This window comes from Accipiter gentilis, chromosome 16 (assembly GCF_929443795.1).
Source record: "Accipiter gentilis chromosome 16, bAccGen1.1, whole genome shotgun sequence".
Classification (NCBI taxonomy): domain Eukaryota; kingdom Metazoa; phylum Chordata; class Aves; order Accipitriformes; family Accipitridae; genus Astur; species Astur gentilis.
Window position 1 is genome coordinate 455,606 of NC_064895.1, and position 16,288 is coordinate 471,893.

At 63.0% G+C, this 16,288-nt stretch overlaps 2 protein-coding genes across 3 annotated transcripts; both read left to right on the forward strand.

The window, feature by feature from the left end:
• The first annotated feature begins 342 nt into the window (after nt 1–342).
• On the forward strand, nt 343–3,485 carry PRIM1 (DNA primase subunit 1). Of its 2 annotated transcripts, none has more exons than XM_049818523.1 (13): nt 343–451; nt 735–892; nt 1,014–1,120; nt 1,219–1,292; nt 1,550–1,686; nt 1,753–1,811; nt 1,893–2,007; nt 2,126–2,212; nt 2,296–2,443; nt 2,527–2,596; nt 2,675–2,760; nt 2,840–2,938; nt 3,046–3,485. In XM_049818523.1, exons 1-13 carry the CDS (start codon nt 349–351, stop codon nt 3,063–3,065), a joined length of 1,263 nt encoding a protein of 420 aa, XP_049674480.1. In that variant the 5' UTR covers nt 343–348; the 3' UTR covers nt 3,066–3,485. The 2 variants fall into 2 exon arrangements, with proteins under 2 accessions (XP_049674480.1, XP_049674481.1); XM_049818524.1 differs by having other exon boundaries at nt 2,126–2,208; nt 2,295–2,443.
• A 217-nt stretch (nt 3,486–3,702) lies between these two features.
• Nucleotides 3,703–15,137, forward strand: NACA (nascent polypeptide associated complex subunit alpha). Its single transcript, XM_049818525.1, has 8 exons — nt 3,703–3,801; nt 4,345–4,416; nt 12,850–12,935; nt 13,061–13,138; nt 13,662–13,808; nt 14,158–14,286; nt 14,625–14,747; nt 15,009–15,137. The coding sequence occupies exons 2-8, from the start codon at nt 4,347–4,349 to the stop codon at nt 15,021–15,023; spliced, it is 648 nt and encodes a 215-aa protein (XP_049674482.1). The 5' UTR covers nt 3,703–3,801; nt 4,345–4,346; the 3' UTR covers nt 15,024–15,137.
• The last annotated feature ends 1,151 nt before the right edge of the window (nt 15,138–16,288 follow it).

Here is a 16,288-nt window from a genome sequence, read left to right on the forward strand (position 1 = left end):
ATCGGTCCCTGCATCGGCCCCGGGGCTCTGCATCGGTCCCTGCATCGGCCCCGGGGCTCCGCTCCGGCAGCAGCCGAGGAGGGTCCGGTCGGGTTCGGTCGCAGCCGTGCGGCCGCCGGGGAATCGTTAACACGGAGCGGGGCAGCGCCCGGGGCGGGTTCCCGCACCCCTTCGCTGCCGCCCCGGGCACCCCGAACCCCAACCCCCCTCCACCCCCCCTGGCGTGTCCCGAACCGTGCCGTGCCCCCATTCCCGCTCCTCCCCGTCCCCGTGCTCCGGGGCCGGACTACAGCTCCCGGCGGCCCCCGGGCGCCCGTCCCCGCCGCTTCCCGCCGCCTCTTTCCCGCCATGGCGCGGTTCGAGCCGGCGGCGCTGCCGGAGCTGCTCCCGGTCTTCTACCGGCGGCTCTTCCCGCACGGCGCCTACGGCCGCTGGCTCGGCTACGGCGGCGGTGAGCGCGGGGGGGGGGGGGGGGGACTGCGGTACCGGGGCCCGGGGCACGTGGCGGGGGCCCGGGGGGTCGCTGGGGCTGGCGGCAGCGGGTGGATGCACCGACCAGGGTCCGGGACACTGGGGGGGGGGGGCGGATCTGGGGGCGCCTGTGATGGGGGGGGCTCAGGAGTGCGGTGAGGGGGCTGGGGGGAAACAGGCGGGAGGGGTGCGGGCCTTCAGGGCAGTGTCAGGGCTGCCCTCGACCCCGTCTGCACCCCCCCAACCCCCCCGCGCCTCCACAGTGGTGAAGAACTACTTCCAGCTGCGGGAATTCTCCTTCACGCTGCGAGACGATGTCTACCTGCGGTTCCAGTCCTTCGGCAGCCCCCAGGAGCTGGAGCGGGAGCTGCAGAGGACCAACCCCTACAAGATTGACATCGGGGCTGTCTACTCCCACCGGGTGAGTCCTGCTCCCACCCAAGCACCCCGACCAGGAGCACGGATGCTGGCCAGCCCTAGGGGGGACGTGGCCCCCAGGCCACAGGGTCCCTGGCTGGAGCTGAGCCCGTTCTGCCCCGCAGCCCAACCAGCACAACACGGTGCATCTGGGGGCCTTCCAGCCGCAGGAGAAGGAGCTGGTCTTCGACATTGACATGACGGACTATGACGACGTCCGGACGTGCTGCAGGTTCCCAGGGGTCTTCACGGCATGAGCTGGAATAGGGGGCCGGGAGCGGGGTGCAGGGGCATGGGGCAGCAGCCTGACCCGCCATGCTCTGCCTGCAGCTCGGCCGAGATCTGCTCCAAGTGCTGGACCCTGATGACCATCGCTGTCCGCATCATCGATCGCGCGCTTGTGGGTGAGGGTCTCGGGGACCCATGCGGCCCCTGGCCTCATGCACCGGGGACATGTCCAGAGCACGTTCTGCCCCACAGCAACACCCAGACCCCAAAGGGGACCACAGCAGTGCTCATGCTCTCATGGGGCTGGGGGGGGAGTGGAGGATGTGCTGGTGCCCAGTGGGGTTTGCCCAGGGGGTTTGCAGCACTGCTGGGCTTGGATGGATGCCACAACCCATCCCGACGCGCTCCCGCAGCCCAGCTGTTCCCTCTGCAGAGGACCTGGGCATGAAGCATCGCCTGTGGGTGTACTCAGGCCGGAGGGGTGTCCACTGCTGGGTCTGCGATGATGCCGTGCGGAAGTGGTCCCCGGCGCTGCGGGCAGCCACTGTGGAGTACCTGACCCTGGTGAAGGTGGGTGCATGGGGGGCCGGGTACCCCCTGCCCACCCCCATAGGCTGACCGCCGCTGTCCCTCCAGGGCGGAGCAGAGACTGTGAAGAAGGTGAACCTCTCCGAGCCCATCCACCCCTTCATCAGGTCGGTGGGGACCCCCCCTGCCTGGCCCCCGCAGCCACTGGCCACTGGTGGGGTGCTGACTCCCTCCCCGCTCCTCCACAGGCGGTCGGTCAGTGTGGTGGAGAAGTACTTTGAGGCATACGCACTGGTGGGCCAGGACATCCTGGGCAGCCCGGAGAGCTGGGAGAAGGTGCTGGCCCTTGTCCCGGAGGATATCCTTCCCAGAGCGGCCCCACTGTGCCGCTGGGCACTGTGCCGGGTCCAGAGGGAGGGTCCACGTGGTGGGAGCAGGGTCAGCAGTGTCTGTGATCAGCCTTGACTGCCAGCCACAGCACCGCGAGCCACTGCAGGGCGAGTTCCCCAAGAAGCGTGACTCGGTGCAGCGCTGGGAGCTGCTGAAGGGCAGGATGGAGCGGGTGCGGGTGAGTGGCCATGGAGCAACCCTGGGCAGGGGGCCGGGTGCTGCCACCTGCCCCGCTGCCTGCTGCCCCACCTGTCCCCACAGCGGGCGGCGGCAGCAGGCGGGAAGGGCACGTCGTGCTACGCAGACTGGGAAATCATGCTGCAGTACTGCTTTCCCCGCCTCGACATCAATGTCAGCAAAGGCGTCGGGCACCTGCTGAAGAGCCCTTTCAGCGTCCACCCCAAAACAGGTGGGTCTGGCAGCCTACAGGGCTGGCACCCCATGGGGACCCCCGGGGCTGCCACTCCCGGCAGTGACTCCCCTCCCTTGCAGGTCGCATTTCCGTGCCGCTGGATCTGCAGAGGCTGGACCAGTTCAACCCGTTTGCTGTCCCCACCATCAGGTATGTGAGTGGGGCTGGCAGCTCGGGGGGTCCTGGCTGCACCGGCAGCCCCCCACCATGTCCCGCCATCTCCCACAGTTCACTGTGCCACGAACTGGACGCGGCTGGCAATGACAGGGAGCAGGAGGACAGCAGGGAGACAGAGCCAAAGCGCCGTGTGCGGGGTGAGCTAGGCTGGGGCCGGGGCATGGGGGGGTCCTCACCGCCTGCTCCCACTCCTGCTCAGCTCCCCAAATCCTCCAGACTACAAGAAGACAAGCCTGGCGCCCTACGTGCGGGTCTTCGAGCAGTTTGTGGAGGAGATGGAGCGCGCCCGGAGGGGAGAGCTGCTCCGGAGAAGCGGTAAGAGCTGGGCAGGGATGCAGCCACCTGGGGGACCCTGAAGGGGACCCCCTGGCTCTGAGAAACTGCTCTTTTTCTGTAAAACTTCCCAATTCTCCTCTTTGCAGACCTTCAAGGAGACTTCTAAGGCCTCACTGCCAGGAGCCACAGCAGCAGGCCCAGTCCTCACCGCAGGGCTGCTGAGGGACCCACTTCACCATTGCTACCTCTGCCGTCGTCGCTGCTGGCCACGCGGGGGTCCTAGTGCCTTGGAGCAGGGAGCCTGCCAGCCACCGGCCGAACCGCACCGGCTCCCTGCCCCGCTCCCCGCGGCCCCTTCCCGCCTTCTGTACCTTTTCTACACAAAGACCATTAAATGCCTGCGGTCACCCCTGTGCCTGCGCCCCAGGACGCGCCGAGGCGGGAGGGGGCCGGGGCCCGGGTCTGCATCCCGTCCCCACGGGGAGGAGCTGGGGGGCCTTGCCCCTGCCTGGCAGCCGCAGGGTCGCTGCCTCCCCCCGTACCCCTGTCCGTACCCCTGCCCACGGGGTCCCTGCCGGCATCCGGGGGGAGGTCCCTGTCCCACAGCTGGGGCCAGGCCCCACGTTCATAGTGTCTCAGCCCCACACCCGGAGGGGTCCTAGCTCTGCTTCCACGGAGGTCCCTGCCCCACACCTTGGGGTCACCGCCCACGGGGGGGGGGTCCCGGCGCCGCCCCGGCCCCTCTGCCGCCGGACGGGGCCCGGAACGGCGGAGCGCGGCCGCTGGGGCGGGGCGGGCGGCGGGCCGCTGCCCCTGCCCCGGAAGTGCTCGTCTTCCCGGAAGTCGCGCTTCCAGGATCTCGGTCTCTTTCCGCCGCCATCTTGGGCCCTACTCCCCGCACAGTGAGTCCCGTTGCCGCCATCCGCCGCCATCCGCTGCCGCGCGGGCCCGGGGCCGCTGCGGGGGCTGCCTGCCGTTCGCGGGCCGCGGCCGGGCCGGGGGGGAGGGCGACGGAGGCGACCCGGCCGAGGCCGCCGCTGGGGCCGTGGTCGCGCCGGGCAGGGCCGGGAGGGCCGGCAGGGACGGCCCCGCGCACCGCGAAGGGGCCGCTCGCTCCGGGGTGGGGGGTGGGAGGGCAGGAGAGGCGGCCGAGGTCCCGGTCCCGGCCGCCGGGGGAGGCTAGCGCCGCAGCCGGGCGGGGTGGGAGCCCCGTTGGCGGCCCCGGGGTCGGCCCGTGCCGTGCGGTGCCCGGGGCCCGCTGGGCCTGGGGTGTCCGGTACCGACCGGGCGGCTGAGCCGTCTTCGCAGACCTGTCGGTACCGGGAGGTGGGCACGGGACTGGCGGGTGGCTTCGGGAAGAGCGAGTTACGGGCGCCCGGTGAGCCCCCCTCGGGCGGTCCGGAGCCCCGGCGAGCCCGGGCCTGTTGGCTTCTCCCTTTCTCCAGAAATGCCCGGCGAAGCTACAGAAACCGTCCCGGCCACGGAGCAGGAGCTGCCGCAGCCGCAGGCTGAGACAGGTGAGGCCGAGGGGGGGACCGGGCTGGCGGGGGGAACGTCCCCATCCCACCGGCCTCTGGGCGCTGGCTCGGTCGCTTTTAAGGGGGGGAAAAACGGGACTCGGGGAAGCTGGGGGGCTTGGGTGTGCTGGTGGCTCAGTGGGTGAGGAGTTGGCCAGTGCTGTGTGATGCTGACTTGAGTCAAGTCTCGTCCACTTTACCCCGGGGTCATTTGGGGCGTCCGTTCCATGGCCTGAGCCCCTTTCTCACTCAGCCTCCCTTTTGTCATACTGCTTCCTGCGGCCAAAACAAATCTGTTCGGTGGTTTCCTACCCAAAATTGCATCGGCTATTTCTGTGGGAAATGTCACTAAAGTCATGTCGTTTGTGGTCCCTCATGTCCCAAAACGTTGGGGAGAGCATTATGTCAGCCATGCTTTGTACCTGGTTTGTACGGTCCTGTTACCGATTTGAGTGTTGGAGCAGTGGGAGTGGGAGTGGGAGAAAAACGGCTGTAGCCAGGTCAGGGTACAGTCATGCGGTGACTGGGACAGTCGGGGACGCATACAAATGTTAATAATCCCTTTGCGCTCTGGAACTGGTTGGGTTTGGGAAAGTGATGCGTGGCTCTGTGTTGGAAAGTCACAGTAGGGCCAGGGACCATTGCTGCACCGGCCTCACACCAGCCAGGGGGGCCGGCACTGGGATTCGGGGCAGCTCAAAAATGCCGAGGCAGGTGAGTGTGGGCTCCTGTGCCCACCATGGGGCAGGGGCTGGTCTCCAGTCTGTGCTGGGACCTGCTGCCTGACTCCCTTGAAAGTGTCCCGAGTGCTGGGGTCCAGCTGGCAAATGCTCTGCCCGGGTTTGCTGTGTCTCTGCCCCAGGCTCAGCAATGTGCTGCACGAATACGTGACTGGGCATTGTCACCTGGCTTGGGGGAGCCACACGGTGCATGACAGTGAATGGGGTGTCCATCCAAAGGGCACTTTAGATTTGGGGACCACGAGTAAAGTCAGGAGGTGCTGGCAGAAAGCTTCCCTGGGGAGGAAGCGGCCCCCCACGCCTGGTGGGGCCAAGTGACGGCTGTCAGTGCGACAGCTGTCATGTCAGGTCCTGGAGAGCTGCTGTACTTTTGGTCTCTCTCCAGGCGTAGCTGGGATTCCTGCGGTGGGGCCGCTTCCCAGCATCCCCCTGCCTCTTCCCAGGACAGCTTTTCTCTTGGTCTCGGGCGACAACTCATGCCTTTTCTCCTTCCAAAGCTCTGCTCCTCTTGAGTCTCGAACAACTTCAGGGAGCACGCGTAGGTCAGTAGAAGCTGGCCGTGGGCAGTGTGTGCTGAGCAGCAAATGCTGTTACAGTATCTGCTCCCCGGGGCCTGGGGGAGCACGGGGGGCTCCTGGGGAGTGACAAGGGCAGCCACAGAGGCCCGAGCAGCTGTGGGGCTCACGGGAGTTGTCAAGTAGGTCTGCAGGCAGAGGGTGGAGGCAAAGGGTGTGCCTGAATGTGAGGCCTGTCACGTTTATCCCCTCTGCTGAGCCGGCTGTTCTGAGATCTGGCAGCACAAGAGGAGCTGGAGCTGGGGGTGCTGGCGCAAGGTTAGCAATCGCCCCGTGGGTGGGAGTCGTCAAGCAGTTTGCTTTGATGTTTGTCTTATTCTGCAGAGGTTGGTTGGTCCATGGAAAGCTTGTGAGGTTGGGTTCAGCAGTCTCTAATCCAGCACTACAGGGCTTTAGCTTTCAGGTGTGGGCAGCAGCGCCACGGGAGGCTCTGCGGCCCAGTTGGTTTAAGCATCCCTTAAAAATTAGATGTGCTTTTTGAGAATCCTGTATCTCACTGGTGTTTGCAGAAGGAGCCACCGGAGAAGTGGGGCGCTCAGTGGAGAAGTGGCGAATTGGAAATGTCATGCTTATCACAGGAACATCCTCAAACGGTGCTGGTGAGGCATCACTGGAGATGGAGAAGGAACAAGGGGAGCTGGCAGGGATAAATGAGCTTTCCAGAGAAGGCTGTTGTCTGTGCAGCTTGTTCTGTGAAGGGCTCGGGACCAGCTCAGCTCTTGGCAGGGGTTGTTCCTCCTTTTTGAGGTGCCAGTGGGTTCCCTGGAGCAGGAAGTGTCCTGGCGCCTGCTGGCACGAGGCACCAATGTCTGGCAGCACTTGTTGAGCAGCTGCCCAGCTCTGGGTAGGTTCCCATCTCCCACCACCCCACGTTTTGGGGCAGGTTGGGGAAATGGGGCATTAGAAGCATCTTCTGGGCCACTGTTCTTGCGGCAGAGAAAGGGACGTCACCCACAGAGGAGGCTGCTGTGAGTTCCACGCACGTGTTACTGCTCTGGATGGTATCAAGGCAAGGACTTGAGTCTGTGACTAGCCCTAATCGCAGCATAGGAGAGGTTGGGCAGGGACAGCGGACACGCAGGCAGGGCTGGCCCCGTTGTGGGTCAGTGGGTGACCTGTGCAGAGCCAGATGTGGCTGCAACGGTGAGAGCCAGTGCCTCACGTGGAAGCGGGAGGAGATTTGTTGCTCCCTTGATGTGATGGGGGTTTCTGGGAACCAGACTGTGATTTGGGTTCTGCAGCTGTCGATGGCTTCTCCACAGCCGGCCCAGCTGCGCTCCCCTCACCGTCCCTCCCAGCAGACATGCCAGGACATGCTGCCTCTGGGTTTGGGGTTGATGCCGTGTGTGGGGCTGGAGCTGCCGAAGGGCTGTTGTGTGGCTGGGCCGGTTCTGCTCTCCTGACCGGCAGTGGTGCCGGTTACACTGGTCAGACCAGGGCTGCCCTCCCTGGCTTTCATGGCCTCTTCCCTGAGTGGTTCCCTTTGATTGCCAGCTGACGTTTGGAATGGCAATGGCCAGGCTCTCTCCTAGCTGGAGGCGGGCGTGTGCTGGGGGAGCTGGACAGCGAGCACTCCTTTGGTGAGCGCTCTCTCAATCATCCGGACTTGCCTTAATAAACTGTTGTTTTCACCCGTTCAGCTCCAGCTGCCCTTCCTCCCGCAGCCCCTGTTGCAGCTCCAGGTACTCGGACCCTACTTGTTAACACCTTGTGTGCCACATTAACCAGAGTTTGCTGTTCTGGGTGGTTGCAGTTATATTAACCCTAACAGCTTGCACTGGAGAGTGCAGGTCACTGCATGGGGGTCAGGACTTGGGGTCCCATCCCCTTGGCGTGGGTGAGGCAACCCCTGTGCCTCAGCGTCCTTGTCCCCAGAGGGTGCCTGCCTGCCGGGAGGGTCTGCCTGTGTCACACCAGGGCTGGAGGGAGGGGGCTGCCTTCTGCCAGAGCACAACTGCCACAGTGCTCCTGGAACAGTTATGCATGCCACTGTGTTAAATTTGAGTTTTCTTTCTTATCATCAAGTGGGTTCCTGTCACCCCCATGCGCCAGCCAGCCTGGAATGCAATTTCCCAGGCTTGGGAGCAGCACTGGGAGTCTGGCTGGGCCTCCAGGGCTCCATGAAGGTTATGGCAACCCCTTTGGTAGGGAAGAGCCAAGGACAGAGCTGGCAGCAAACCCTGGCCCCTGCGCTGGCCCCATTGGGTTCCTGCTGTTGCCGGCCTGCTGGGGCTTCCTGGCATTTTCAGGTGCCATCTGCAGCCATGCCAGGGTTTCAGCCACAGCTGCTCTCAACAGGGAAACCTGGAGTGGCAGTACCGATCCTGGCATTGGGGTTTTTCCTTTTGTGACTTGTACCCATCAGCTAGCTCACATGCTGGCACAGCAGGCTCTGTAAAATCGGTGCTGGTTTCTAGAAGTGGATGAATGTCCGCTTCAACCAGTCCCGGTCTGCACTGGAACTGGCAGGTCAGGCGGACTTTCATCTGCTGCTCTAGAAGCTGGGCACGAAGGCTGGGGGGAAGGCAAGAGCCAGGATGGCGCCGCCTGTGCTGGGCAGGCTGCCTTCTCCTGGCCTCCTCTGCCTTCTCTCATGGGTTCACTCTGTTTCTCTCCTTTAGCTGTTCTTCATGCTGCTCATTCCCCACCTCTGACTCCATCTCCGGGCCCGGCTGGCCAGGCTCTCCCAGCAGAGCTGTCCAGCCCTGCCGCAGCTCTGCCTGCTCCTGCTGGCCCCCGGGCCCCCATTTCCCCCGCTGTGGTCCCAGCTGCAGCAATCCCTGTGTTTTCTGTTCCCCCCCAGCTCCCTGCCCCAGCTCTGCAGGTCCTAGTTACCACTTCCCCTCCTCCAGCTCCACAGTCCCCAATGGATTTTGCAGCCCCAGGATCTCCAGGGCCTGCCCCAGTTAGCCCAGTGTCTCCAGGACCCCCGGCCCCAGTGTCTCCTGCTCTGGCTGCTGCTCCCACCGCAGTAACAGTGGCCCCTTTCACCCCCACTGTGAGCCCTGGTTCTCCCGCTGCAGCTCTTGCCTCTCCTGTGAAAGCTGCCCCCCCTGCTGCCCCTCTGAGCCCCACAGGAGCTGGAGCCCAGGCCCCTCTCCCTGTCCCCATCGCAGCCTCGCCAGCCCCTGCTCCTTCCAAGGGCACTGGGGCAGCCCCAGCTGCTCTCCCACCCCCACCTTCCCTTCCCCTTATGGCATCTCTCCCAGCAGCAGCCCCCACTCTCCTGCCTTCTTCTGCTGTGCCTCCTGAGGCAGCTTGTCCCCAGAGCCTGGGCTCACCCCCTCTTCCTGCAGCAGCCCCTCTCTGTCCTGCCGTGGCACCAGCAGCGGCCGCCCCAGCAGTACCAGTGTCTCCTGGCAGCCCTGCCTCCGCTATGCTGGCTTCTGCTTCAGCCTCTCCCCAAGCCCCAGCCCCCAACTCTTTCCTGCCCCCACTTGCTCCTCCCCAGTGCCTGGCCCTGGCCAGTGCCATCTCTCCACCTGTCTTCCTGGCTGCCCCCATGGCCCTGGCCCCATTGTCCCCCCCTGCCCCTTTGCTGCCAGCTGGGGTGTCTCCTGGGAGTCCTGCTTCTGCCCCACAGGGCCTAGCCCCTGGTGCTCCAGTCTCTCCACTGATTCCTGTTGCTCCTTCTGTTGCCAAGACCTGTCCTGTGGGCCATGCCCTGGTGGCCCCAGCAGCCCCAGCTGTTGCCCCTGTCACCCCTGCAGTTCCAGCTGCAGGAGACCTGGTCCCTCCCTCCATGGCCGGGACACCTGGGAGCCCAGACCTTTGGGTAGCGCCTGTCACTGCAGCAGCTCCCATCACTCCTGTCCTGTCCAAACCCTCTCTGGGAGCTGCCACGTCTCCCCCAGGGCCGCTGACAGCAGCATCTCCCAGTGCTGTACCAGCAGTGGCCACAGCTGCTCTGGCTAAAGCAGCTCCAGCCAGCCCTGTCTCCCCTCTGGCAGCTCCTGTGCCTGCTGCCCCCTCAGCCCCTGCCAGCTCCCTGCCTGTCACACCAGCAGTGCCAGCTCCAGCCACCACTACTGCAGCCAAAGCGGCTCCTGTGAGCCCAGTCACTGCCCCCTCTGCCCCTGCCACACTGGCGATGGCAGCTCCACCAGCTCCAGCTGCCCTTCCTGCAGCCAAAACAGCTCCCGTGAGCCCAGTTGCTGTCCGATCTGCTCCCTCTGCCTCTGCTGCACCAGCTCCTGCAGCTCCACCAGCTCTGGCTGCCCCTCCTGTAGCCAAAACAGCACCTGTGAGCCCAGTCACTGCTGCATCCACCCCCGTGGCCCCTGCCAGCTCCCTGCCTGTCACACCGGCGGTGTCAGCTCCAGCTACCACTACTGCAGCCAAAGTGGCTCCCCTGAGCCCCGTTGCTGTACCATCTGCCCCTGCTGCACCAGCTCCTGCAGCTCCACCAGCTTCAGCTGCCCCTCCTGCAGCCAAAGTGGCTCCTGTGAGCCCGGTCACTGCCCCATCTGCTTCCTCTGCTCCTGCTGCACCAGCTCCGGCTGCCCCTCCTGCAGCCAAAGCGGCTCCCATGAGCCCAGTTACTGCCCCATCTGCGCCTGCTACACAGGCTTCTGCAGCTCCACCAGCTCTGGCTGCCCCTCTTGTAGCCAAAGCAGCTCCCATGAGTCTGGTCACTGCCCCATCTGCTCCCTCTGCCCCTGCTGCACCAGCTCCTGCGGCTCCACCAGCTCCGGCTGCCCCTCCTGCAGCCAAAGCGACTTCTGTGAGCCCAGTCACTGCCCCATCTGCCCCTGCTGCACCAGCTCCTGAAGCCAAAGCGGCTCCTGTGAGCCCAGTCACTGCCCCCTCTGCCCCTGCTGCATTGGTGATGGCAGCTCCACCAGCTCCAGCTGCCCCTCCCGCAGCCAAAGCAGCTCCCAAAAGCCCTGTTGCTGGTCCCTCTGCCCCAGCCACACCAGCTCCAGATGCCCCCACCACGGCCAGAAAGCCTCTGAAGAGCAGCCCTGTTGCTGCTCCATCTGTTCCCTCTGCCCCTGCTGCTCCAGTGCCAGCAGTTCCACCAGCTCCAGCCACCCCTGCTGCGGCCAAAGCACCTCCCAAGAGCCCTGTTGCAGCCACACCAGCTCCTGCAGCTCCACCAGCTCCAGCCACCCCTGCTGCAGCCAAAGCATCTCCCAAGAGCCCTGTTGCAGCCACACCAGCTCCTGCAGCTCCACCAGCTCCAGCTGCCCCCCTAGCAGTCTCTGCCCCAGCACCTGGCACGCTGGTTCCCACTCCAGCCCCTGTGGTTCCTGGTGCTCCCCTGAAGCCATCGGCTGATCGTGCTGCCCCTGCTTCCCAGAAACCAGAAGCTGGCCTTCCTGGCTCTGCCCCAGTGGGTAACCTCCTGCCGCCTGCCTCTTCTGCACCGAGCGCTACCCCCGTGAAGAAGCAGCCCCCTCCCAGTAAGGTTGCCAAGCTGGCCCCCCGCCAGCCCCTGTCCAAACCCCCCTCGAAGGCCCCGGCCCCTGTCAGCGTTGCCGTCGATGATGATGACCTGCCGCCTCTGATCCCCCCAGAGCTGCCCGCTGCTGAGCCGCCGGTGCAGCCCATCCTGGTGGACCTCTCTCCCCGAGCAGCTGTGGCCCCTGCTGAGGCCCCTGCTCCTCCAGCTAAGCAGCCTGTCCTGAAGAATGACAAGGGTATTTGCCACCTCGGTTTGCCGTGTGCATGGAGTGTCACTGGCTGCCCACTGGGTACTAACCTGTAGATGGGGCCCAGGTGCCCCTATGTTGCTTGGTGTGTCGGTCTAGACAAGTAGTCTTTGGAAGTACAGCAGTGGAGGCAGGCCTGAACCATGCCAGACCGAGCTGAACCTGCCCGAGCAGGTGCTGAGCCGGGGAACAGGGAGGAGAGATGTCCCACGGCCATGGGATTGGGCAGGTCAGGGCTCGGCATGGTCCAGTGCCAGTGGGTTGGTGTCACTAACGCGTGTTCTCGGGCACGGAGCATGGCGTGGCTTGTGGCGTGGGCGCTGCGACTGTTGCCTGAGCTGGCTTCACACTGAGGCTCTGGGAAGAGCTATCGTGTGCCTGTACCCCGTTGCGCGTGTCTGGTGTCCACCGTGGTTTTCCCCATGTCCGCCCGCCAGCAAAGGGGAGCTGCAGGCAGCACTGGTGCCAAAATAGGCCCGTCCCTGTGCCCTGGGGAAATTCCTTTGCCTGCCTGAACTGTTGGGATCCCCTGGGCATGCACCGACAGCCTGCAGAGAGCTTTGCCGAGGGCTCCTGCGTGCTTGGTGTGGCCATGGGCGAGAGGCCCTTTCCAGAGAAGGAAATGGGACTGAATTCAGGTAATGGCTGTATGAGAGGGCGTCGTGGTCACCCTCTGGCCTCCTCCGAGGCTGGAGACGCCTGGCTCTGCTTCGTTTGCTCCCACGTGGTCAGACATGGCTGTGCCGTGGTTTGCAAGCTAATCGTGGCACTGCAGCAATGGTGCAAGAGCTGGCAGCCCTCTGAGCCTCCCGGGCTCTGGCAGCTTTCAGGACCTGGCACAGAGGCCAACCTGAGCATCCAAAGATGCTGTTCCCTGATGGGCATTTTCAAGGTAATTACAGGTCGTCCCCTGTAATGAAGTTACAGAAAGGTGCAGCAGCCCCAAGGAATTGGTGAACTGGGTCTCGTTTCTGTGCCATGTGCTTGAGCTCCTGCAACCCCAGCTTCACTGCAGCCTGAACAGGTTTGAGGGGAAGTGAGGGAGTCCCTGTCAGTGCCGGGCTGCTGCTGACTCACCGCCCAGGGAGTGTTGCCCTGCACTCCTCCTTGAGCCAGGACACTGCACTGGTCAGCGTGATGCCTCAAACTGGGGAAGCAGCTCAGGCTGGGGCTGCCTCCTGTTCCAGAGCCAGCCTCCGGGCACTCGCAGTGCTTTGGCACCTGACTTCCACCACGGTGAGAGTGCTCAGAACAGGCTCTTGTGCCACCCGCTGCTGATGGTGTTTGGGATTGCAGGGAGAGTTCCTTCTACCAGATACTGCTTAACCATGCTGACTGGAAACTGCGTCAGCATTTGGAACCCCCAGCAACAAAGGCAACACCGAAGCAGTATGGTTTTTTGATCTTCCTGTGTCCCCTGGGCCTACCTGAGCTGGAAAGAGTGACGTGTGTTTGTTTCTCTAGGGTCCGGAACAGAGTCTGACAGTGATGAATCCGTACCAGAGCTCGAAGAGCAAGACTCCACACAGGCCACAACACAGCAGGCACAGGTAGGGCAGGTGGCACTTGTCAGCCACATCCCTGTGACCAGTGGTGGCGGAGCAGGATCCCTGCTGGTGCTGTCCACCGCTACCTCGGGATTCTTATGGGTGCCTCTTGTTTTCTCTCCTTGCAGCTTGCAGCAGCAGCTGAAATAGATGAAGAACCCGTTAGCAAAGCAAAACAGAGCCGGAGCGAAAAGAAAGCACGGAAGGTGAGGTGGGATGGTGGGTGGGCCAAACCTGTGTGCAGCAAACAGCCTTCCTGTGGACAGCTGAGCTTCGCCTCAGGGTCCAGCATGGTATCCCCAAGTGCTGGGGTCTTCGCCCCGTGAACCCTGTTCAGGGCTGCAGCTCCTTACCTCCCACCCCTGTACAGGAGCAGCCAGGCATTCAGGAGCTGAGGGGTTTGTGCAACTTTCTGCCCTTGTCAGGAGCCCAGGCAGGGCGATACCCTGTTCACGGGCAAAATCCTTGTGTCTGCAGGGGCTTGGGGTCGTGCTATGGATCTCACCAGTCCTGGGACTAGAAAGTTCCCTCCCAGGCTCCCAGTGCACTCTCAGGCTAAAAGCCTGGGAATGCTTCTCTGCAGCAGTAAAATGCACATTTTCATTTGTGTGAGCACGCCGATCATTGGACTTGGGTCTCTGGGGAGCAGATGAGCAGACGCATCTTTTCACGGGCTGGGCTGTCTCAGTAGCTCTTCTTTCCCTTGCTTACGTTTCTCGTGTTTTTCAGGCAATGTCTAAACTGGGCCTTCGCCAGGTAACAGGAGTAACCAGAGTCACCATCCGGAAATCTAAGAACATCCTCTTCGTCATCACAAAGCCAGACGTGTACAAGAGCCCAGCGTCAGATACCTACATAGTCTTTGGCGAAGCGAAGGTGAGCTGACACTGTGTAGTGTCTGGCAGCCACATTAATCTGTGCTTGCAGCAGCGGGGCGGCAGGCCACTTAGCTGGGGTTCCTCCTTGCCACATGTGTGCTGTGGCTGCCACCGACTGGTCCCAGCTGCTGTGTGCCTCCCCCCTCCCCCCCCCCCCCCCGCCGCGGGATGTGGGAAGGCCTGGGGTCTGCGCCAAGGGCCGACTTCCTGACTGGGTTGTGTGGCAAAGCCGTTCGATGTACTGGCACTGCTGCAGCATGGGGAGCACAGCTGTGGCCCTCTGAGCCTGTGAGCTGACATCCCACTGTGCAGGGCTGGCCTCGCTTAACGCTTCTTTCCTCCTCCAGATCGAAGACCTGTCCCAGCAAGCCCAGCTGGCAGCTGCCGAAAAGTTCAAAGTACAAGGAGAAGCTGTTTCAAACATCCAAGAAAACACACAGACCCCCACCGTGCAGGAGGAGAGCGAAGAAGAAGAGGTATGCCTTCCCCAGCCTGTCTGTGCGGGGCTGGGCGCTTCACTGCAGACCTGAGCCAGCTGTGAAGCGTCCTGAGTTTGTGTTAAGACCTGCGGTTTTCCTTCCCTCATCTATGTCTTTGCCATGATGGCAAAGGGAGAACGCAGGGTCCTTCCCCTGGATGATCTGGTCCTGGGGCCTGTCCTCAGGGCTGGGCAGTGCATGGTCTTGCGTCCTAGGTTCTGTCTGCGTGGCCTGAGTGGGAGCTGCCCCAATCCAGACAACCCCATTTTCCTCTGCCAGGCACCGAGCAAACTGTGCGTTGGGCTGGTGTGAATCCCGGGCTCTGTCTCCTTTAGGTTGACGAAACTGGCGTCGAGGTGAAAGACATTGAGCTGGTGATGTCCCAGGCGAACGTGTCCCGAGCAAAGGCAGTCCGTGCCCTGAAGAACAACAGTAACGATATTGTAAATGCTATAATGGTGAGTGTCTCCCTGGCCAGGTGGTCCTGGTGCCCTGGGGTGGAGGAGAACAGTTTGTGGTGGTGGGACATCCCTGGGGTGTAGACGTGCAGAGCATAGTTCCCTGCTGCTGCAAGTAGGGCGTGAGCTCGGGGCCATGAGCAGAGGGACATGCCTCCCGCCTGCAGCCATGGTACTGGATCCCTCTGCATGCCAGAGGCTGGGCTGTGGGGCTCCGTGCTGCCGGCAAGGCTGGCTTGTAACGCTCCTTTCTCTCTGCAGGAGTTGACGATGTAGCTGCCAGAGGGAGGACCCTTTTTTGGTGTTTCAGAGAAGAGTAAAATGCAACTAAATTTAAAATTTGTACTATTTCTATCAATTAATAAAAGTTGTGGCTTATTGTTGGTGAAACACTTTCTGCTCTGTGTTGGCTTCGCTGCCCTCCCCTCCCTGGTAGCCAAGGCCCCAGGGTGGAGCCTTCCTCCTGGGAAGATCTCAGCCCTGATACCCTGTCCCGTCCTGCCGCAGCGGAAGAACACCTGCCCATTCCCTCCTTTCCTTCCCGTCCTGAAGGTCGGTTGGCCGTCAGCCCGAGTCAGCACCGTGCCTGGGACACTGGGCTCAGCCCAGGCCATCGCCCTTCATAGGAGGCAAGGCGTCCACTGCAGTGTCACCTCTGTCCTCCCCTCGGGGCTTTCCTTCAGTGACTGGGGGCTTCTCGCTTCCCTGCAGCCGTGGGACAGGGATGGATTGGGGCATTGTGCACCTTCCAGCCTGATCCGAAGGGAGGCTGATGCTCATCCGGGTTCAGTCCTGCCTTTTCAGCCTGCTGCTTTGCTGGATTGGGGTGGTGGAGCGGGCCAAGCGGTAGAAGGGGCTGCAGTCAGTCAGGCCTGCGGGAAGCCTGAGCTTACCCTGAAGGCTGCTGTTTGCAGGCAGAGGGGTCTTCCCCCGCCACGCGCAGGGCAGCAAGCTGACATCTACCCACCCACTGCCCTGAGGCTCACAAAATGCAGAGGCTGGAGCTGTGAAAATGGGCACCTTGCTGCCGTTTAGCAGTGTTTTTTTCTCCCCTGTGCCATAGAAGCTGGGGTTTGGAATGACTCATTAAAGCTGATGAGCAACGCGGCAGCACAGGCAACCAGCGAGAAGCCTGAGAGATAATAACGGGCAATGCCAGGTGGGAGCCCTTCGCTACCCAGCAGCCCGGCAGTGCCAGTGCTGGTGGGCAGAGCTCCTGCCTGCTGGGAGATGGCAGCACGAGGGGCCATGAGGGAGGGCAGCTGCAGCCAAGCCAGAGTCGGGGGGAATTGAGCAGGAAGCTTGCGCAGTGGTGTTTGACGGTTTTAATTAAGAAACCGGAGAGCTGCTGGCCCTGGCAGCAGCAATGGGATTTCAGAGCAGCTTCGAGCTCCAAGAGGTCGAGCTCAGAGGCTGCAGGCGGCCTCGAGGCCTGGAGAGGCCCCATCTGCTCGGTGCGGAGTTCAGTTTTCACCGGTACCGTGCTTGATCCCCCCAGGCTGTTTCCTGACTGCCAACATGAGCAGGACTTAACTTACAAT

Excerpts from the sequence above, each read along its gene's own strand:
- NACA (XM_049818525.1), top strand. The coding sequence starts at position 4,347 with ATGCCCGGCGAAGCTACAGAAACCGTCCCGGCCACGGAGCAGGAGCTG. Across the intron at positions 13,139-13,661 it reads GCGAAAAGAAAGCACGGAAG|GCAATGTCTAAACTGGGCCT; the intron begins GTGAGGTGGGAT and ends CGTGTTTTTCAG. Across the intron at positions 14,287-14,624 it reads AGGAGAGCGAAGAAGAAGAG|GTTGACGAAACTGGCGTCGA; the intron begins GTATGCCTTCCC and ends TGTCTCCTTTAG.
- PRIM1 (XM_049818523.1), top strand. The coding sequence starts at position 349 with ATGGCGCGGTTCGAGCCGGCGGCGCTGCCGGAGCTGCTCCCGGTCTTC. Across the intron at positions 1,121-1,218 it reads GACGTCCGGACGTGCTGCAG|CTCGGCCGAGATCTGCTCCA; the intron begins GTTCCCAGGGGT and ends CTCTGCCTGCAG. Across the intron at positions 2,597-2,674 it reads TTTGCTGTCCCCACCATCAG|TTCACTGTGCCACGAACTGG; the intron begins GTATGTGAGTGG and ends CATCTCCCACAG.